Below are 24,145 nucleotides of genomic sequence, written 5' to 3'. Positions count from 1 at the left end.
ACCGATGACCTATCCCACCCTCTATAGGGATGAAACCGTTAGAAAACAGCGAGTATAAATACGTACTTAGAACAAACAATAGCTGTATTCATTAAAACGTCAATAACAACGTGTATTCTACAGACAGTACTGTGGTATATGTATTCTACAGACAATACTGTTGAACGTGTATTGTATAGACAACACTGTTGAACATGTATTTTGTAGACAATACTGTTGACATGTATTGTGTAGAAAATACTTCTGAGCATGTATTCTGTAGACAATACTGTTGAACATGTATTCTATAGACAATACTGTTGAACGTGTATTCTATAGACAATACTGTTAGCATGTATTGTACAGACAATACTGTTGAACGTGTATTCTACATACAATAATGTTGAACATGTATTCTGTAGACAATACTATAGATACTGTCATTACAATAACACATATAATTTTTGATATATTTTCATAATTAATTACGATCAGAAGCTACGTAAATTAAAGTAGTAATTATTCTCGAAGAAATTATTCTCTCTATTATCAGTTGGTTATACTGACAGAAGAATATATTGTTAGCCCGTTTGCACTGAAACAAACAGCGCAACAGAAACAATCTTCAAATTCTACAGGAAAACATAAAATATTTATATATACATACACATGATTTAACCAATATCACGTGATCGTCACAGTCCAAGACACTAAGACCACAGATGTGACAACATCAAGAAAAAGAATGTTCCAGACAGCGACAGTGAATGTACAGTGGAAGCAGTAAACAGTGGTAAGAAACAGTATTATTGTTTACAGTTCGTGTACTTCTGGGTTACAAAAAATCAATGTTGAACAAATAACAAATTGTAATCGGCCATAACCTCAAATGAATCACGTTTTAAAGAAATATAGACTTATATTATAATGACTTAACTAGTTTAACTGTTTATTTCTGGGCTTATAACTGAATCTTAAAATTTCTTGAAGATTTTTATGTTTCCTAGTTGGTAAACATTGTCCACACACACAGGCAAACACATATACATACAATAATGTAACTCATTGTATAAAGATCAAATATTATATGAATGTTCTCGTATTTTGTATTAACTTTTTGTTATTTTTAGCGGGGAGTCAAACACCGAATTCTGGCGTTGTAATCACTAAGTTTAGAGACGGTTGTATCAAAATAAACAGATCACGTATTGATACATGGATTTTCATCCAACCAGTAAAGTTTTACCACGCCAGTGTAATGTTTAACATACCAGACTGTGAATCCAACTTTCATTGGCTCGTGCTCTGTTAGCGCCACAAATAAAAAAAACAAACTAATTTCGCACTTTGGGCCAGTGGCTGCGTTATAAGAGTGACAGACTTATCCCTCTAGTTTATTTGAGTAGCCAGTAATTGGCGATAGGTGTCCTTGACTATATGCCTTTCCTATAATCTATCACTTCGAAATTATGAATAGCTGATACAGATGACACTCGAGTAACTTTGAGTGAAACTCAACAAAACAAATTGTCATTCCGTTTATAGCAATCATATGTGTAAGTATAACTAACTATTTGCACCCTAAGTTCGTCGGAATTCTGTATTACAGAACTAATTATTTATAAACTATATTATTCAGACTTCTGTATTACAGAACTAATTATTTATAAACTATATTATTCAGACTTCTGTATTACAAAACTAATTATTTATAAACTATATTATTCAGACTTCTGTATTACAAAACCAATAATTATAAACTACATTATTGAGACTTGTGTATTACAAAACTAATAATTATGAACTATATTATTCAGACTTCTGTATTACAAAACTAATTATTTATAAACTATATTACTGAGAACTAATTGTGTGTGTGTATCTGTTTGCTTATAGCAAAGCCACATCAATCTATCTGCTGAGTCCACCGAGGGGAGAACTAATTAGTTATAAACTATATTATTCAAACTTCTGTTTTACAAACTAATTATTTATATTCTAGGTTCTTCAGACTGCCGTATTAAACAGCTGATTATTCTTAATATAGACGGAGTATTACACAAGAAATGTGTATATTTCAGTCTTTCTTTTCTTTAAGTTAATAAATTACATAAATCTCTAAACGTTATACCTTAAGTAATAACAATATTTTATACGAAACTGTGATATATACAATTCCCTGTGTGTGGACAGCTTCGTTTTAAGATATATTTTTTCCCACTAAATAGTTTGATTTTGGTTAGATATATCTTTTTAAATAAATATCCTCTGTTAATATAATTTATTCTGAAAAAAAATATTTTGAAAATAATTGGATATATATGCAATGATGACAAAAGTATATTTATTGCCTTTGTATAATTTGAGACTTTACGTTAGATGTGGACAGAGCGTGCAGCCGATTGTGTGACGATTTTGTGATCTTCAAACTGCGCATGCTTGAAATGTCACTCCATCTGTGAAAACTAAACTAAATAAGCTGGTGAAATTATTTAAAAAAAAAACAATTATAAGCAAAATAATTCGATTAAAAACAATCACGTCTCGTGAAAGGTAAATTCCTTCTTGTCGATAAACGCAAACGATGAGCCAATATTTCCAGCTTCAGCGTCGTACCCACGGAAGCTGGTATTTCACTTTAGACGTGTGGATCTCGCGGATAACTAAACACGTCACAGTCGTTCCATTTATTTGAATAAAGCACGTGTAACAAACTCCTTGAATAATCAGCATTTCATACACAGCTATCTTCTGGTCGAACAATAAATTTATTATTTATTGTGTGAATAAAACATTTGAACCCATCTTGAATGAAAGAATTTATAATATAGTTCTGATCAATATGTATATATCGACCTTTCTCAGAGGTAAGAGGTCGAAACGTTGTTACTGGTGTTTTAAATACCAGTATCAGCCGCCACTACAACATATTTACTTCAAGTGTGTTTCTAGATATAATGAATTATTTGGAAATTGTCTTTTGATCAAAATGGATGGAGTATAATTTTAATTGAGTTTTAAAGAGAAAACTTGATAAATATATGAATGATAATGGCTGTCTTTGAGGTTTATTTATTAGTTTAGTTCGGTGGCTGAGACAGCATTCATTCACCAAGAAGTCCTTAAGCGTTATGTTACGACCACACCTGGTAAGCAACCAAGCCACGTAGGCCTTTATATCTATCTGAACGTTAATTTCATCTTTCTTTGGTAATTTTTCTCGACACATCATAAAATATACAAACAGTTATAGAATCATCTTAACTGCCAATTAATCTCCAAGATATACCGTTTATTTAAATTCTTAAGGTATAAAAGGTTACATTTAGAAACGATGTTAAAACTGTACCAGATAACACTGCTATTGTGTTTTCTTGGTTTAAAGTTACAGTCTGCTTCTCACGGAGAATCGAACCTCGCATCATTGTGCTTGAAGTTCGTAAACTTATCGCTGATCCATTGAAGGACAAATGGATATTAAAGCTCGCTATAAACTACATATAAACCTTGTTTGTAAAGTACGTAAGTACATTGGAATCACTTTGTTCCACAACCATCGTAATAAAGGTTCAAAACGTTAAGAGTTCAGTAAACACGGAATTGATTACTATAAATCAGCGACAACAGAATCGATATAACAAAATGACGGTTAACTCTGATGAAATACAACTACAGTAACAAAGATGCTTTTCCATGACTTTACAAACACCTGTATCCATGACTGTTCAGATTAATAATTATAGTTGTTAACACCTTTATCTATGACTGTATGGATTAATAATTAGTGATTTACACCTGTATCCATGACTGTATGGATTAATAATTATAGTGATTTGCACCTGTATCCATGACTGTACAGATTAATAATTATAGATTTACGCCTGTATCCATGACTGTACAGATTAATAATTATAGTGGTCAACGCCTGTATGGATTAATAATTATAGTTATTTACACCTGTATCCATGACTGTATGGATTAATAATTAGTGGTTAACGCCTGTATCCATGACTGTATGGATTAATAATTATAGTGGTTAACGCCTGTATCCATGACTGTATGGATTAATAATTAGTGATTTACGCCTGTATCTATGACTGTACAGATTAATAATTATAGTGGTTAACGCCTGTATGGATTAACAATTATAGCGATTAGCACCTGTACCTATGGCTGTATTGAGTAAATTACAGGTACTCTCAGTTTCTCTCACTGTGCTGAATAACTGTAACAAGTAACCATGGCGGTTAAAAGACGGTTCATTCACTTTAATAGTGAAATACAGTCTTGTGTTAGGAACCAGAACTAGTGAAGATGTAATAAGGTAAGACAAAGTGTTGCGTTAGGAATCAGAACTAGTGAAGATGTAATAAGGTAACACAAAGTGTTGTGTTAGGAACCAGAACTAGTGAAGATGTAATAAGGTAACACAAAGTGTTGTGTTAGGAACCAGAACTAGTGAAGATGTAATAAGGTAACACAAAGTGTTGTGTTAGGAACTAGAACTAATGGACATAATTTTTACTAGAATAAGAAATATGTTTGTTTCATTGTAACACATTTTATTTGTAATAAAAAACATGCGAATTTCCAGTTGTTTTTGTTATATTTAAGAAATCTTACAGTTTCTACGCATTTTCCTCTCAGTATTACAATCTCTGTGTGAAAGTGTTTCATATCCAAAAAGTCTAACAATACTTTTGTAATAAACAATGCTTAACTGCTGTCTCAAATTTTACAGTTTGGGTAGTTTTAATTTTCTACAGTACTTTCTTTGACAAAATTCAGAAATCTCAGAAATATAGTACAGTAGTTAAGGTGAACTATATAGACCAAGGTTCAACCATAATCTATATAAATACAGAAACGTTTTGGTGATAAACATGTCACAAGATAGAATTTTGTTAATTTAAGAAACACAAAAACAGAATTCATGGGTAGATAATAAAAATATTTATGATATATATACAAAATTCTTGTATGTTAAATAGCAAAGATTTATGGGGAAAAAATTGTAAGACGTTAAAAACATTTTTGAAATGAGTATTATTGTGGCAATGACACAGTTAAAAACATTGTTTTCAAAGAAAAAATTCAGTTTATTTTTTCTCTTAGTCTTGGGAGCTCTTCAGTCCAGACCAATTACACTCATTTTCCAACTATTAATCCAGTCTCCCAGTGGTTCAATGTTAAGCCTAAGATCTCACACCACTAAATATCAGACTTAGATACCTGTGGTGGGAACGGCACAGATAACATATGTAACGTCGTACTTTAAAACGTAGTCTTGTACACGAGATGCAAGTACGATTTTTTTTAAATTAAAATTGTTAATTTTTGAAAACATCCCATTTTTTTTTATTATCTTCGTCGTCATTATTGTTACTCAATGCCGGTACTGCAATTATCGTCGTCGTCATTATTGTTACTCAATGCCGGTACTGCAATTATCGTCGTCGTCATTATTGTTACTCAATGCCGGTACTGCAATTATCGTCGTCGTCATTATTGTTACTCAATGCCGGTACTGCAATTATCGTCGTCGTCATTATTGTTACTCAATGCCGGTACTGCAATTATCGTCGTCGTCATTATTGTTACTCAATACCGGTACTGCAATTATCGTCGTCGTCATTATTGTTACTCAATGCCGGTACTGCAATTATCGTCGTCGTCATTATTGTTACTCAATACCGGTACTGCAATTATCGTCGTCGTCATTATTGTTACTCAATACCGGTACTGCAATTATCGTCGTCGTCATTATTGTTACTCAATACCGGTACTGCAATTATCGTCGTCGTCATTATTGTTACTCAATACCGGTACTGCAATTATCGTCGTCGTCATTATTGTTACTCAATACCGGTACTGCAATTATCGTCGTCGTCATTATTGTTACTCAATACCGGTACTGCAATTATCGTCGTCGTCATTATTGTTACTCAATACCGGTACTGCAATTATCGTCGTCGTCATTATTGTTACTCAATACCGGTACTGCAATTATCGTCGTCGTCATTATTGTTACTCAATACCGGTACTGCAATTATCGTCGTCGTCATTATTGTTACTCAATACCGGTACTGCAATTATCGTCGTCGTCATTATTGTTACTCAATACCGGTACTGCAATTATCGTCGTCGTCATTATTGTTACTCAATACTGGTACTGCAATTATCGTCGTCGTCATTATTGTTACTCAATACTGGTACTGCAATTATCGTCGTCGTCATTATTGTTACTCAATACTGGTACTGCAATTATCGTCGTCGTCATTATTGTTACTCAATACTGGTACTGCAATTATCGTCGTCGTCATTATTGTTACTCAATACTGGTACTGCAATTATCGTCGTCGTCATTATTGTTACTCAATACTGGTACTGCAATTATCGTCGTCGTCATTATTGTTACTCAATACTGGTACTGCAATTATCGTCGTCGTCATTATTGTTACTCAATACTGGTACTGCAATTATCGTCGTCGTCATTATTGTTACTCAATACTGGTACTGCAATTATCGTCGTCGTCATTATTGTTACTCAATACTGGTACTGTAATTATCGTCGTCGTCATTATTGTTACTTAATACTGGTACTGCAATTATCGTCGTCGTCATTATTGTTACTTAATACTGGTACTGCAATTATCGTCGTCGTCATTATTGTTACTTAATACTGGTACTGTAATTAAGGTTATTTTAAGGGGGGGGGTAAAATTAAGTAACTGTTCTATCTAGTAAATAAAGACTAGTCAATGATTGACAATTTTTTTGTTTTATCTTGAATCAGGAATATCTTAATGGTTCAAAATCCAAAATAGGTTACATCAGGATAATTACAAATTTTTCTTATTTGTTATGCAACTTTAATTTTCACATAAAGGAAAACAGCTAGCAATAACTTATTGTTTAAGCATCATACACCATGAATATACTTGTTATGCAAGACACTGCTTAAAGCTTCTACTATAAACCCTTGTTGTTATGAATACTTATAGTTTCGAGTTACTGTTTGAAAGAACTTAGACCAAGGTTTTAAGAAATCCATTTTATTTTGACGACAAACGATAACTCGCAAAAGAAAAATCAGAAACTGTTCAAAACAATTATACCATTCATACAAAGAAAAACAGACTACTATATGAAGAAATAAAAGTTTAAATAATTCACAAGTCAATTAATTTGCATTATTAAATATAACTCAATTTTACGTTGTTAAATATTGCTTTCTACGAAGCTGACAGAACATTTGTATCATGTATGTATATACTATGACAGAACATTTGTATCTATGTATGTATATACTATAAAATATTTGCATCAAATTCATCTTACATTTCTTACATTAAGTACAAAAATAAAGTGGAAACAAAATTCATTTGTAAACACATTTAAAATTTACAAATTTCAAACACCAGGTGGCCAATATCTGTAAACAAACTCATCTAGTACTTTAAAAAATACTTTCATAAAAACTGATAAGATGGTATCACTATTTGTGTAACACACTTGGTCATTTTCATATTATCACACCTCTGTAGATCATACATTTAATGTATTCATTACTTAAGTTATAAAAAAACAAAATTGGGATGTAGACAATAATCCAAGTAAAGACAAATTAGAGATTACATACCCACCCTTGAATCATACTGTAAACTAAAAGCCAACTTAAGAAATGTGTTACGAATTTATATGCAGCAGAAATATGTAACAAAGAAAAATCAAACTTCAAGGAAATAGAGATCTTCATCCATTCATCACCATCCTGACAAAATCTGGAGAGAAAATTAAATACAGATGAACAAACTGAAATAAAATCTTCATTTAACAAGTAACATGTTACCATATTTAACACCCAAATAACGTTTTCTAATAGTTCACACACCACAGGCACAATGAAATATTCTAACCAAGTATCTTATTTCCCAACTGTTTGATCTCTTGTTTAATAAATTAACTTGAGCTAAAGTGTGGAAGTTTAATATATTTATCATACTGAGAGGCCATACATTAGTCACAAGTTGCTTAACATGTTTAATATATTTATCATACTGAAACACCATACATTAGTCACAAGTTACTTAACATGTTATTTTCTCAAAGTTTAAATATCCATAAGTTGTTTACTGTACCACAAACAACCAAGGAAATTTATCCATTTGTTTAAAATAGTTACACACTAAATCACATTTTTTAAAATTTAAGTCACAAAACACATTATGATGTATCTAACCCTATTCATGTTGACTTCAAACCACAGAAGGAACAGGCTTGTTACAAAATCAAATGTTTTAAGAAATATTTCTTGTGTCTGATTGATTTTGGACAATTTATGGATTTCTGTGAATGAAGTTGAAAGAAACTCACGTTTCAAATACCTTGAAAAACAAACCTGTACATATAACAAAATATTGGAATCACTGTGACTATATTTACTAATCATTAAAGTCATTTCTATCAACACAGATAACATAGAAAAAAAAGAATATGTGACAGAGACCCAATGCTTCCTTCAATTGGCTGCAAGACCTCTGCTGTGGACTGTAGTTTTGGCTATTGAAGGTTCATCAGTAGCCATGAGTCATAACATTATTTACACCTAAATTACCATGGGTTAACTTTATTAGTGATTGACAGGCACTTAAAACCATATAAATCAATCACGTTACAGAAAAGTTCTGTTTATTTATAACCACCACCACACATTAACGTAATCAAATAACCAGGTATACATTATAATTACACATACAAACTGCTTCCATACACACTATCAGACCTTTTTCAGTTCCATAATAAGCCCTATCACAGTGGACACTTGTACTCGTAGAAGTTATGGTAACAGACAAACCTCTCTTCATGATGTTATACGTTATTAAAAACAAACATTTCAGTGGTTTAACTTCATTACTAAAACGTGTTGATATTTTCTAAAATCAACATCAGTCGTGTTCTTTCAATAACTGGTAATTAATACAACAATATTAAAGTCAACTAATAGTTGCCATGGTAAATTTTCACACCTTGTATTTTCCAGACATGTCCTGATTCAAGGTTTGTTTTCATACATCACCACTTCAGGACACTTCCAGCTCATAATGCTTTGTTATTTGTCTGATTACTGCATTATTTATTACACATTACAGCAAGGAAAAATATTTTTCAGTTTGGTTTGTTTTGAATTTCGTGCAAAGCTACATGAGGGCTATCTATGCTAGCCATCCCAAATTTACCAGTGTAAGACAAGAGGGAAGGCAGCTAGTCATCACCACCCACCTCCAACTGTTTGGCTACTGTTTTACCAACAAATAATGGGATTGACCATTATATTATAATGCCCCTACAGCTGAAAGGGCAAGTACATTTGGTGCAACAGGAATTCGAACCTGCGACCCTCAAATTACAAGTCGAGTGCCTTAACCACCTGGCCATGCTGGGCCGTTTACAAACAGATACAACATTCTTGTGTACTCAGAATGGCTGGCACCAATGAGTGAAATAACATACGTGTCACATATTTCATTATTTACATGCAAAATTTTGTTTGTATTGTTGATGTCAAAGTTAAGTGAAAATTAAAACAGTAGGATAACATTTTGAAAAAGAGCACCCTATCTACCACTGCTACAATTTTTCTGTCATTATAAGTTATATCTGCATCTTCATACCAATCAAAATAAAGAAATACAAGTTCTGAAACTGCCTGATTAAAACCTGATTGAACTAATTCAGAATATATCAATTTTGTTTTACTTATTTAGTGTACTTTAGAACTATTCTGTCAACACTGAATAATCCAAAAACTTAAAGTAACAATTTTTTCTTCCATGTCAAGGACAAGAAAAATCTGGTTACATGTTATACAGTTTTTAAAACATCAGCTGGTATCACACCATCACTGTGAAAATGAAGACACTACTGCAGCTGATGTGGAGAATTTGAACAGAGTTGTTTTATAATTCTTTTTATAATGATTTTCAAACTTTGTAAGACAGTTATAAGAATCAGGTTTTATTTTAAAAACAAATTCATGCTAATTTTTATGTTCTTTCACTTCCAATTTAGGCTTAACACTGTTGTACCGAAACACATGTAAACCATGATTAAATTGTTGGAATAAGAATGTGGAATTGTTGATACAACATAACTGAGAAGTAAATCTACTGTGATTTGTAAAGGTTAATGAGGTCATGCTTTCATCATGCACTTTCACACACAAAGTTTGGGATTAAAAGACAAATGAATAAACTTCAAAACTACTGTACCTAAAATCAATATTCTCTGTCTATTCTTCTTGTTTTTCACCAGTTCATAATCTTTTGAAACAATTGTATTTAATTTTAATTCTTTCAACATGGTCAGTTTGATCAACCTCGTGACCTTTTTGACTCACTGATACAGTATTAAATCTAATAATTTGAACTTTCAATATGGTGTGTGTATCTTCACAAATTTCAATTAATCTTTCAGTTAATATATAAAAAAATCCTTTTTAATGAACCATTTTTAATAAACAGAAATAAAAATATGTCTTTTAATATGTTCATTATTTATTTAGAATATTTTTTGTGCAAAATGAGGAGGTTACGATTAAAAATACCCCCTCCCCAGATGTTACTTTATGTAATTCTCTAAAGCATCCTAAGTACACTTCAAACGTTTTTCAGTAAAACTTTATATTTTCTGTTATTTTCTCTATTCCAACTCAAAACTAGCAACCATAAAAATGTAAACCTAGTAACCATACAAATGTAAACCACCTTTTGTTTCTAGAATAACTTCAGATTAAAAACAATTGCATTCTTTTATCCTAAGTAGATTTAAGCTACTAACAGAATACATTTATTTATAATTAAATATTACCTTATTGCTCCTTGAACTGTATAACTACCATGCCATTATAATTTGTAAATCACTGTAGAGAGATGTGCAGCTCACGTTATGCTATCAAATTACATTACCCATGCACTACTGCTGGTTACTTTCCTCTGAAACATTATTATTACTTATTTTACCCAACCTAATCTTAACTAATTTTAAAAGATCCTCATTTTTACATTTTATAACAATAAATAAAGTACATAACCAATCTTTTATTGACATGGAATTTCTTATGACATTTAAAATATTTAGTGCATTACTACCATTAATATAAAGTTTATTTAAATAATACACTAAAGAACACAGAATAGTAACAGACAAAAAAAAAAAATTTCTCTTACCTCTCACCATGTTTCCAGCCTTCTAACAATGCAACAAGAGCCATTACAAATTCATTACAGGTAAAAAACAAGAAATTTCTCTTACCTCTCACCATGTTTCCAGCCTTCTAACAATGCAACAAGAACCATTACAAATTCATTACAGGTAAAAAACAAAATTTCTCTTACCTCTCACCATGTTTCTAGCCTTCTAACAATGCAACAAAAGCCATTACAAATTCATCCAAACTAGTTAGATCTTCTCAATGTAATATTGCTTGTACTCAAAGTGAAACTGACTACAATATCCAATACAATACTTCATAGATAAAAAGTGTCAGTTATATGTAGGGTACAATTAAAATGTAAGAGAACTTAACACATCCTGAAAGAGATAGGCTTGATTTTCTACCAATAACTCTGTAACCAAACAAAATTGACAGATATAGAAATTGTTTGTATGATCAATAACTATTGTATAGTAAGCAGCACACATTTAAATCATTATTCTTTCAAGGGATGGTGGAAAACAAAGACGAGAGGCCTAGAGAAAAATACCATGTGTCATAGAAAGGGAAAATTCAGGGTTTTTATTTTTTTAAAAGCATTTCCTTGTATAATTAGGAACTTAAAACATATACTACTAAAACATTAATTGTAAGCTAAGATTTTATGCATACAAATTGGTATAATAAAAGAAAATGTAGTTCAATAAAGATGTGAATGCAAAGACACTAAAACTTAGTACACAGTAAAATATACCCAGGACAAAGAGTAAGTTCCAACTGCACAACATTTTTAACTCATATATTGAAAAAATAATTTCTTACTTTAATCTTTATTTAATGTAATTTCTTAAAAAAATTTAATATTTTTATTTATGTTTGCAATGAAATTAACCTCTGAACAAAACCTGTCAGTTTTTATATCTTTGTAAATTGTCCACTTCCAATTTTTAGTGGAAATGTTATGATAAAGTGATTTGTTCATTTACTAATGAAAAACAGCTGTAAGAGTTTAAATGTGATAAGTAAGAATTATACTATAATGAATTAGTAGAATATACAGGTTTAAGTTGCTTTCTTTCACATAGGTTTAGTAAATATTTCTCATTGTCAAACCACTTGTGTGTTGAAATGTACAACAAATTTTCTTCAGTGAGAAGATACGTAACCTGAAATAAGGTGAACTAATATTAGACCAGTAACAAATAGATAATGTTTGGAGAAGGTTTTCACACATCAGGTGAAATTAGTTTACAAAGATACAGTAATAAATACACACACAAAGTAATACGAGTGAAAAATCCTCAAGACTATTTTTTTTATTGGTTCTTAGTTTCTGAACAAACATTATACTGAGTACGGAACGTGACACAATGTTCACGATCAAATCTTGCTTAAATTTTGTTTTTAATTTTTATCTTATTCAAACAACACACATTGACAAATCAGCTTATTTCAACCATGGTACACTGTAGACAGAAACATTATAATCTTATTCAAACAACACACATTGACAAATCAGCTTATTTCAACCATGGTACACTGTAGACAGAAACATTATAATCTTATTCAAACAACACACATTGACAAATCAGCTTATTTCAACCATGGTACACTGTAGACAGAAACATTATAATCTTATTCAAACAACACACATTGACAAATCAGCTTATTTCAACCATGGTACACTGTAGACAGAAACATTATAATCTTATTCAAACAACACACATTGACAAATCAGCTTATTTCAACCATGGTACACTGTAGACAGAAACATTATAATCTTATTCAAACAACACACATTGACAAATCAGCTTATTTCAACCATGGTACACTGTAGACAGAAACATTATTATCTTATTCAAACAACACACATTGACAAATCAGCTTATTTCAACCATGGTACACTGTAGACAGAAACATTATTATCTTATTCAAACAACACACATTGACAAATCAGCTTATTTCAACCATGGTACACTGTAGACAGAAACATTATTATCTTATTCAAACAACACACATTGACAAATCAGCTTATTTCAACCATGGTACACTGTAGACAGAAACATTATTATCTTATTCAAACAACACACATTGACAAATCAGCTTATTTCAACCATGGTACACTGTAGACAGAAACATTATTATCTTATTCAAACAACACACATTGACAAATCAGCTTATTTCAACCATGGTACACTGTAGACAGAAACATTATTATCTTATTCAAACAACACACATTGACAAATCAGCTTATTTCAACCATGGTACACTGTAGACAGAAACATTATTATCTTATTCAAACAACACACATTGACAAATCAGCTTATTTCAACCATGGTGCACTGTAGACAGAAACATTATTATCTTATTCAAACAACACACATTGACAAATCAGCTTATTTCAACCATGGTACACTGTAGACAGAAACATTATTATCTTATTCAAACAACACACATTGACAAATCAGCTTATTTCAACCATGGTACACTGTAGACAGAAACATTATTATCTTATTCAAACAACACACATTGACAAATCAGCTTATTTCAACCATGGTACACTGTAGACAGAAACATTATTATCTTATTCAAACAACACACATTGACAAATCAGCTTATTTCAACCATGGTACACTGTAGACAGAAACATTATTATCTTATTCAAACAACACACATTGACAAATCAGCTTATTTCAACCATGGTACACTGTAGACAGAAACATTATTATCTTATTCAAACAACACACATTGACAAATCAGCTTATTTCAACCATGGTACACTGTAGACAGAAACATTATTATCTTATTCAAACAACACACATTGACAAATCAGCTTATTTCAACCATGGTACACTGTAGACAGAAACATTATAATCTTATTCAAACAACACACATTGACAAATCAGCTTATTTCAACCATGGTACACTGTAGACAGAAACATTATAATCTTATTCAAACAACACACATTGACAAATCAGCTTATTTCAACCATGGTACACTGTAGACAGAAACATTATAATCTTATTCAAACAACACACATTGACAAATCAGCTTATTTCAACCATGGTACACTGTAGACAGAAACATTATAATCTTATTCAAACAACACACATTGACAAATCAGCTTATTTCAACCATGGTACACTGTAGACAGAAACATTATAATCTTATTCAAACAACACACATTGACAAATCAGCTTATTTCAACCATGGTACACTGTAGACAGAAACATTATTATCTTATTCAAACAACACACATTGACAAATCAGCTTATTTCAACCATGGTACACTGTAGACAGAAACATTATAATTATTATCTTATTCAAACAACACACATTGACAAATCAGCTTATTTCAACCATGGTACACTGTAGACAGAAACATTATAATTATTATCTTATTCAAACAACACACATTGACAAATCAGCTTATTTCAACCATGGTACACTGTAGACAGAAACATTATAATTATTATCTTATTCAAACAACACACATTGACAAATCAGCTTATTTCAACCATGGTACACTGTAGACAGAAACATTATAATTATTGTTAATTTTTATCTTATTCAAACAACACACATTGACAAATCAGCTTATTTCAACCATGGTACACTGTAGACAGAAACATTATAATTATTGTTAATTTTTATCTTATTCAAACAACACACATTGACAAATCAGCTTATTTCAACCATGGTACACTGTAGACTTTCAACCATGGTACACTGTAGACTTACAACCATGGTACACTGTAGACTTACAACCATGGTACACTGTAGACTTACAACCATGGTACACTGTAGACAGAAACATTATAATTATTGGTGATTGGAAATGTTAAAGCTTATTTTCTGTAATATAAACAAATGGTCACCTTTCAAAATGACTAAAGATAAGACTAATGCAAAAGTTAGTCAGTGTACTGAAACAGAAGAAGATTAATAATATGTCAGAATAATGATGTGAAGAAAAACATTTGTGAAACCACAAACTTTGTTTTCCCTAAACAGAAAATTCACCTGTAGAGAAGCATAATTAACATATCCATTTAATATTTGATTAGTACATACCCTGGTTGACCAACTCTACCATCCTCTACCCAGTTACCAATGTGGTCCACACCCCCAACTAACTAATTGAAGGTGTGCTGCTCTACCTAGTTACTGATGTGGTCCATACACCTTAAATGTATGAAAGTCTACTATTCAGATGAACAGTTCACTTGTACGAAGGTTTGCTGGTCAAAGAATATGAATTAGAAGGCTTTGTTATGCAACTAAAAAATGTTTAATCAGCTTGACCACTCACTTTACCTGCTAGTCACCCACTCTTATAACTAGAGCAAGAAACATCACAATTTGTGTAAGCTACCTTCATAATGTACATTTCCCTGGGAATCTTCCTGACCAGCTAAAAGCTGTTCAACTTCATCATCTGTTAGTTTTTCACCTAAAGAACAAAAGTAAATTTTAATGAAAGAACTTAAAACAAGAACTACATTAAGATTTAGTTAACACTCAGTTGACCTACCAATTCATTTATAAACTTTAATGGGAACCTAAGTGTCTTACTTTCAAAAACAAACTTTTACTATCCAATGTTACTAGTACTGAAAATATTTAAGAGAAACTTTCTGGGGCTTGTCTACAGTATTTTAACACCATTGGAAAATATATAAACTTTTCCTAGCAAGAAATATTAAAATGTTAAATATACAAGTACTGTTAAACAAGTTACAATTTCAAATACAATACTACCTCCAAAACACAAGTGAAAAGACTTTCCACAGCATGTGAATATACAACTTACTGCAGAAACCATTTTTGGAAGACACCGAAGAGAGAAACAGGAACACCAAATCAACCTCAACAACTAGCATATTCATTTGATATCAGTACACAGATTTGTAATTTCTTTAGTTATGTATTAATATAATCTTAACATAACCAAATTTATTGTCACCATTCAAAAGAAAAATAAATACATTAAGAAAATCATATGGTTTTGTTTGTTTTGAATTTCACTCAATGATACACGAGGGCTATCTGCTCTAGCCGTCCCTAATTTAGCAGTGTAAGACTAGAGGGAAGGCAGCTAGTCATCACCACCCACTGCCAACTCTTGGGCTACTCTTACCAACAAATAGTGGGATTGACCATCACATTATAATGCCCCCACAGCTGAAAATTGTATAATCAGGAAACATTTACAAAAACAAAGTGTAACAATTGCCTAGCCCTCTACAGTAGTGAAACAAGATGAAACTTAAAGATCACGTTAAAAACAAACACCAAAACTCCAAGTCCATGAAAAAATAGTTTTTAGTATTGTGATATTCCTACCAGAAAACATTTAATTAACATTACCAGAAGAGAAACCCTATTAAGTATTTATATACAGTTAAGATCTGTCTGGTTATTTATCATTACAAATCTTATACAAATGTTTCAAGTATTATTTTCACATTCATCCACTTTTTATTCTGTTGAGCCATAAATAAATAAATCTGTCAAATGACAGGTTGGTACACACATTTTAATATTTAACAAATCTGTCAAATGACAGGTTGGTACACACATTTTAATATTTAACAAATCTGTCAAATGACAGGTTGATACACACATTCTAATATTTAACAAATCTGTCAAATGACAGGTTGATACACACATTCTAATATTTAACAAATCTGTCAAATGACAGGTTGATACACACATTCTAATATTTAACAAATCTGTCAAATGACAGGTTGATACACACATTCTAATATTTAAATAAATATTTAGATTGTCAATATACCCACCACAACCTTCTTTGTTGTCAAAATTTGAAAATGATAATTCTTAATTTGTTTTTACATTTGCTTATTAACAGATCCCAATTACAGAGCAGTTTTATATCTTCTGTTAAAGTTGCTAGTCTACTGACATTTCAGGTAAGTTATAAGCTTAACTGGTTATAATGACCAGTTTTTAATCCTGAGTCTCTTGGTGCAATACTCTTGTTCAATATTTCACATCAGCATACATTTTCAGAAGTGATATCCAGTTCACTGACAGCTATCAAAATGTTCTTTAACCAGGACTTTTGTTAATGTTTGATTTCTCCAGCCCAACTCTATGTTCACAAAAGATGCTGTAAATGGAATTTCTTATACTGAACAAGTCTTCAGGTGGCTCAATATATTAAATGTGACTACAATTTCTTCCCCATTTACTGCAGGTAACACCTACATTTTGTACTTCTTAAAGTAATTGTCACATCTATTTTCAAGGAGTTACAACAATATATTCTTCTTGTTTTACAAATGATATATATTCTGGAGCCTAGTTGGTCTATAATACCCATCTTAACACTGTAGAGTGGATTGCTCAGTTGTCTAGCTGTCCACCCACATCTCTGTAAACGCCTGTGACATACGAGTTACGCAGCTTGATAGTTTGTTAGCTTTTCAGTTCCCATTATATATGTCTGTCTGTCTGTCCAGACAATTAATTCTAAAATTTTCTCTGTAATGTGTAGCCATATTTCATTACATCATATGGTATAGTTTGCACAGTTAATCAAAACCATTGAAACTGTGGTTAGACAGGTACTTAGCACTGTCATATCATCACATACAAGGCCTGTTGTAGATTCTGGACCAAACCCAAAAACTTCATTTCAGATTCTAATAAACTGCTCTAAGAATGATTCGTTACATAACATTCCGATGTCTTACCAAGTGTTGTTAAGAGATGTCTCAACTCTGCTGAACCAATGTAACCATTACCATCTTTATCAAAGTGACGAAGCCCTTCAATAAAGTCTTCTGCAGTATCCGTACTGCGATTTTTACTGACGGCTTGCATCATTGGAAGAAACACTTCAAAGGAAATACGCTCATCTGTAAAAAAAGAAACCACTAATTGTTCCTTATTTTTTTACCAACAAAACATTCAAACATAAGTTATTAAAAAATAACAGCAGTTGTACAGAAAATGTTTACAATTTAAATAAAATATGGAGTCAGGTTGAAGATATAATGTTGCTACCATGGTCTAGTGAGAAATTATTTGGTTTGAAGATTACTACAGTTTAAACAGTGGCCATATTTTGCTTCCTGTATCCAGTCAAATGTTGACATCACTTCACCTAGGTCATCTGTTTTTGTAACAATATGTAAACCTGGTTCTGTTTATATATGGTCAAAGATACCACTTTTATTAAAATGTACTTGTTCCACCATCAATAAAACTTTATCCTCGTTTGCCAATTTACTATTATTTGCACATTGCGTCTCCTTATATAAATTCATTATCTTACCTAATCTAACAAGTTTCTAATTTTAAAGTTCAATAACTTGGAAAAACAAGAAATATATAGTACTAACCTTTGACCTTATTTTCGGTCAGTTACCAATTTAACTTAACCTCCTCAATCCCCCAGTATTGTCAGTTAAGGATAATGACAATTTTCAATACAATTTCTTACCTCCTTTCACAAAACAGCTAGAATACCACAATGAACTGATGGAAAGTCAGTTAAACTTTGGAAAATGCCCAAACAGAGACCAGGAAGTGTGGATACCAAGAACAAAATATTACACAACTTTAAATCTAGGTATAGTGTTTGCTCTGACTATGTAGCAAACACAAGAGACAGAAAAATCATACAGGTGTCCCAGGATTTTTTTAGGTTTCTATTAAAATTAACAACAATCTCAATTTCTTGTTATCCACTCCTCTCTTCTTAGATATCCTGAAAACTTTTCCAGAGCCAATCCACTCGTCACCCAAGTTCACATTCAACCAGAATGATAGTTTTTATTTGTTCACTCTATTCTCTGATCCATTCCAAACAAATTAAGTAATTATCTTTATTATATCAATTTTAATTATCATTCTTCTTGTATCCTAGAATCCTTTTTAAAAATATGCAGCATATTTTGTTGCATGTTAATGGTGTTCCATTCATATACATACATATTTTATTTATTCTAGTAATGGAACCCCCCCCTCTCCCCTGTGTGTCAAGTAGATACGGTGTAACAACCCATAATGACAGTTTGACCTCTTCAATATCAGGTGATGTCTGGAATGGTATAACATATCGTACAGGATCACCAACACCAGATCCACCAGGAACTGACATTCAGCAAAAAGTAAGATGGACCCCAAACCCATTTTGCAATTCTGAGAAAATTGCTCCAAATATCCACACACAACAAAATACAAGTTAATGGATTTTATCTGTTTTACTTCAACATAAATTTGTAAATTAGAAATATAGTTATCAGTTCATAATGCACTTTTAAAAACACCATGTGCACACATGCACACTTTTTAAAGTGAGTTTACAGGCACTTCCATGTATATTTTGAAAATCACTGTCATATCTATACATTAAAGACAGAAACTGAATTCTTGCAAAACAAACTAAAAATATATTCTTTGTATTATATTAAATATTTCTAAGAATAAATCAAAGTTATTAGTACATATAACCAATGTGATAAAGTAATAAGTGCTTGCACAGTAGAAAGTGTAAACATATTACTTAGGCTAAATACAGTTTAAATTTTGAAGGGAAATTTTCCCAATACTCTAAAATGCATCTCCAGTCCATAACCTTACAGCAATGGGCAGTTGTCATCCAGTCCACAGCAGAAAGAGAGATACTGGCCAGCACATGTACAAGGACTTACTCAGCTAGACCATCTCTAACCAACATCAGACCCACCATCAACTGTACATCCAGATGATGGTAGGTAGAAGGAACATCTCAGCCCAAGGGGTAAGCTACAGAATGCCACCACCCTACTCTCAACTAAGGTGTGCAATTCAACAATAAAGAGAATAGATCTCCATGGTGTACCAAACCACCAGCAAGAAACTGGTTTGTAAAATAGATCTCCATGGAATACCAACCCAGCAGCAAGAAACTGGTTTGTAGAATAGATCTCCATGGAATACCAACCCAGCAGCAAGAAACTGGTTTGTGGCAAGGACAACCATACTCCACTAGAAGAAAGGGAGAAGAATGTTAGAAAGACTTGAGGACAGCAACACCAGAAAAACTACAAAAAGTGACCGTGGTACCCTATTCTAAAAAGTAGAGCAACCATATCAATAGAGCTGATGAAACAAAACCTGTCAGTATCCGAGTTTGGACATCAGATTATGGTAAGAAAAAACACAGTCTTAACACCTCAGAGTATCAGAGACAGACAGCAATCTCTGTCTGCTTTACTCCTATTAGTCAACAAGTGTAGGGTCCACAATAAAACACATTTATGGGGCAAAATTACTTGATGCAAATTACTACTGCACCAAGCATGATCACAGAATGAATAGTGCAGATTTTGAAAAAGAAAGTATACCTTGCCAAGCACCATAATACACTAACCAAAAAGGTCTTAAAGAAAAAGAATGAAAAAGTTGTAAAAGCAATGTTCCTTAAACTTGTAAGCAACAAGAAGTGATAAATAAGTGTACAGAGGATTCTGGTTACAATAAGAATTGTCTGTTGCTCCTATTGGTAGGAAGTACTATATGATCATTTACACGGGGAGAAGCATCTAAAATGTATTGATAGAGGGAATTACTAACTGAGAAAAGTAACATCTTTATTGTAACTGGCAGGTTATGTTACACCCCATATTAAACAGAACTGGTAAGAAATATCACAAATCACATACAAGGTGAAACTGAGGATTTTTCAAATTTTCTAATTCAGAAAATAGAAATAATATAAAAACTTCATTTATTCACCATATTTTAAATACCAAATTTATTTATACACATTAGTTAAATTAAACTTTGAAAAGAAACTCAATGACAGGGTTGATACAAGCACATTTTAACCCACCCATAATGAGAAGGTTAATGGCATAGTGTACACACAACATACATAAAGTCCATTCTGTTCCTCCACACTTTAAAACAGTTACACGATGGAAAACTGAGCAACCATTTGTAATTTTAGAGAATATCCACTTAAAATAAATTCTGTGATTCAAGGAATACCTAACAAACAGTAGTTCTCAATTACAACCAAAATCACATTCTGAAATGTATGTCAAACCATTTACAAGGACACATCCGTCAAAACCAACAGGTCATTTGTCAGATCTGAACTTACCAGGTTTTAGTTGTCGAGAGCATTTCTTTACATCGGCCTCAGTGGGATTTTGACCCATGGCACGTAATGCATCCCCTAGCTGAGATATGCTGATTTTCCCATCTCCACGGTTGTCAAACAGTGAAAATGCATCCTGAAAATCTTATTAAAAATACTTTAAATATTAATACAAAACATAAGGTTATCATCACAACTTTATATACGTATATAACATCAATAGCAGTTTTAGATTAAAAAGTTAAACTAATGCACCATATAAATATAGGAAAAACTAAAACCAAAAATCAATATTTATTACAATTCCAAGTTTGCTTAGCATATCTTTAAACAACTTAGAAATATTTTTGTAGACATAAAAAAGTTGAAAAAAAAAAATCAGAATTCTTAGTCTGACTGAGATTCAAGACTAGTCAGAGAAAAAGGCGATTTTCATGTTAATAATACGCAGATGTAAACACGTTCTTCTTACAATTTTCATATTTCAATCATAACTTTACACAGTTGACTTCTTTTTGTATACTTATCTACGCATACATACCTGCAATTTGGTCTTCGGTAAAACCTGCCTGAGAAAGAAAAAACACTAGAGTTACAATATTGATTAACCATTATCATTTGAAACTATAGCTTTGTTTTTCAACTGACTGGTAAACCTACTGAATCTAGTAATTGTTTTGTTTCAATCACATAGATATTTAGTTTCTTCGTAATGGTTTTCTTTTTTCTATGTTATATCACTGTCCTGTTATTTCATTAGGTATTCATTTGAATTTAACAATTTTCTATTATTAGAACATCTACCAATTGCCTACAGACAAAATAATATTAACATCTAATCAGAAAAAACTATCCAATGAAAGCAAACCAAAAGTTACCCTGCTAACAACTCTGGTTACTGAAATATAAATGTTCTTATATTATTAAAATGCATTATTTCACCAACTGGATACCTTCACTATCAGTATGTTATAAACTCAATATACAGCCTGGTCAGTTTAGGAAGCTAAGCAAATCTTAAGTCCATAAACTATGCTAACAATCTTAACAAAAAATTTAAAATACTAAGTTGAAATATTTTCAACATTCTCACAAAAAATGGTAATAAAAATTTAAAAAGATCCAACATTAAAATTAGTCATAAAGAAAGAAACAGTTTAGAATAGTTATATCATATAATACAGAAAAAAAAAGGTTGTTCATGACGGAAATAGTTAAATTTACTGGATATGTATCCGAAATTTCTTTATTTGTTAATGACTTTATTATTCACTACATTATTACGTATTAAGCGTAAAATAAAACTGCAACTAGAATATTATTGTTGTTACTGTTCGGTAAACCTTTGATATATGACTATTAACCGTTCCACTTACTATTTACTAATACATTTTCTTCACACTATTATCGAGCTAATTAAGTCGACTTAACACCTCGCATAACATTACTATTATTGAGCATTAAGCCTATACATTGGGAGTATTATTTAGAGTTCAAGCTTTGTAACAGTAAGTAAGTAAGTAAATACCAAGCTGATAAAAAAAATATAATTTAAATTTCTGTTCCTTTAGTATTAAAGATTGTTACTGTTAGTGTTACACAACTTCAAAGAAGTCAAAATCACTATTCAAACTTTAGGTTTAATTCGGTCTTCACTGTAGACATATTTTGATTATGATTTACCTTGTAATTACGTATACTCTTAATATAAAAAAATTGAAAAGCTAAAGAAAACCCACAATACAAAACCACGAAACTTCAAATACATATTTTTACTTATAAGTTATACCTACCATATTCCTTCTTTAATCCACACTCCCTATAGAACTTATATCTGCAATGTTCTCAAATTCCATATACGGTAAAAATTTATTGATTGGGTGCGGCCTGAAACTACATCCGATAACAGGGGGTAAGAGCTTTATGGGATCATCTCTTAATTTAGAGATTTTTTTAAATAATTTACTAATATAACATTTTATTTCGAAATGATTATTTTTTATTTATAAAACAACTTTATCTAATTGTATAAATCGTCTTTCCTATAGGCAATAAAATTATGAAAGTTCTAAATAATTTATTACGTAAATTAAATTCTACTATTGTTTTTGAAGTGTTTACTGATACAGCAATTCTACATTTATATATGAAATTCAAAAATGTATAGCATTGATGCTATTAATTTATTCTTGTGAATATGTTATCCAGACAGATCGTTTAAATTATTAAATATGAATATGAAGTCCACTTCAGAGTTACTGAAGAGAGGTGTAATTCTTAGTAACAAATGGTAAATCGAAAAACAAATTAGTTTATTTATCTTAGCACAAAATTCGCAATGGGCTATCAGTAATCTATTCACAGAACTAGGTGGTTGAAGCACTCGACTCGTAACCCGAAGGTCACGGGTTCTAATCCCCATCGCACCAAACGTGCTCGTCCTTTCAGCCGTGAGGACGTTATAATGGTACGACTAGTCCCACTATTTGTTGGTAAAAGAGTAGCCCAAGAGGTGGCAGTGGATGGTGATGACAAGCTGCCTTCCCTCTAATCTTACACTCCTAAATTAGGGACGGCTAACTCAGATAACCCTTGTGTAGCTTGGCGCGAAATTCAAACCAGTCTATTCACTAAAGATATTAATGTTTTAAATCTGTAAAATTACAACTGACTCGCTAACAATTTAAAATTGAAACAACATCACATTTTATTTAGATTTTAGTACTTTGTTTTGGTTTTCTCATTTTTGAGTAGTTAGTTTAACTATTTACAAGCTCCCAGACATGTTTTTAGCTTTCAAAGTCAGATTTGTTGTTGTTATTATTTTTTA

General features: G+C 31.6%; 1 protein-coding gene across 1 annotated transcript; it reads right to left on the bottom strand.

Annotated features, from left to right (window-relative positions):
• Positions 1-7,018: 7,018 nt before the first annotated feature.
• Mlc-c (Myosin light chain cytoplasmic) lies at positions 7,019-23,238 on the bottom strand. Its single transcript, XM_076485340.1, has 6 exons — positions 23,109-23,238; positions 21,857-21,884; positions 21,319-21,459; positions 17,918-18,082; positions 15,571-15,648; positions 7,019-7,763 (listed from the first exon to the last, which is right to left on the bottom strand). The coding sequence occupies exons 1-6, from the start codon at positions 23,109-23,111 to the stop codon at positions 7,735-7,737; spliced, it is 444 nt and encodes a 147-aa protein (XP_076341455.1). The 5' UTR covers positions 23,112-23,238; the 3' UTR covers positions 7,019-7,734.
• Positions 23,239-24,145: the final 907 nt, after the last annotated feature.

The sequence above is a fragment of the Tachypleus tridentatus genome, unplaced genomic scaffold (genome assembly GCF_004210375.1).
Source record: "Tachypleus tridentatus isolate NWPU-2018 unplaced genomic scaffold, ASM421037v1 Hic_cluster_1, whole genome shotgun sequence".
In the NCBI taxonomy this organism is placed as follows: domain Eukaryota; kingdom Metazoa; phylum Arthropoda; class Merostomata; order Xiphosura; family Limulidae; genus Tachypleus; species Tachypleus tridentatus.
The sequence above is the reverse complement of the archived record's forward strand: the minus strand, read 5'-3'. Positions and strand labels throughout refer to the sequence as shown.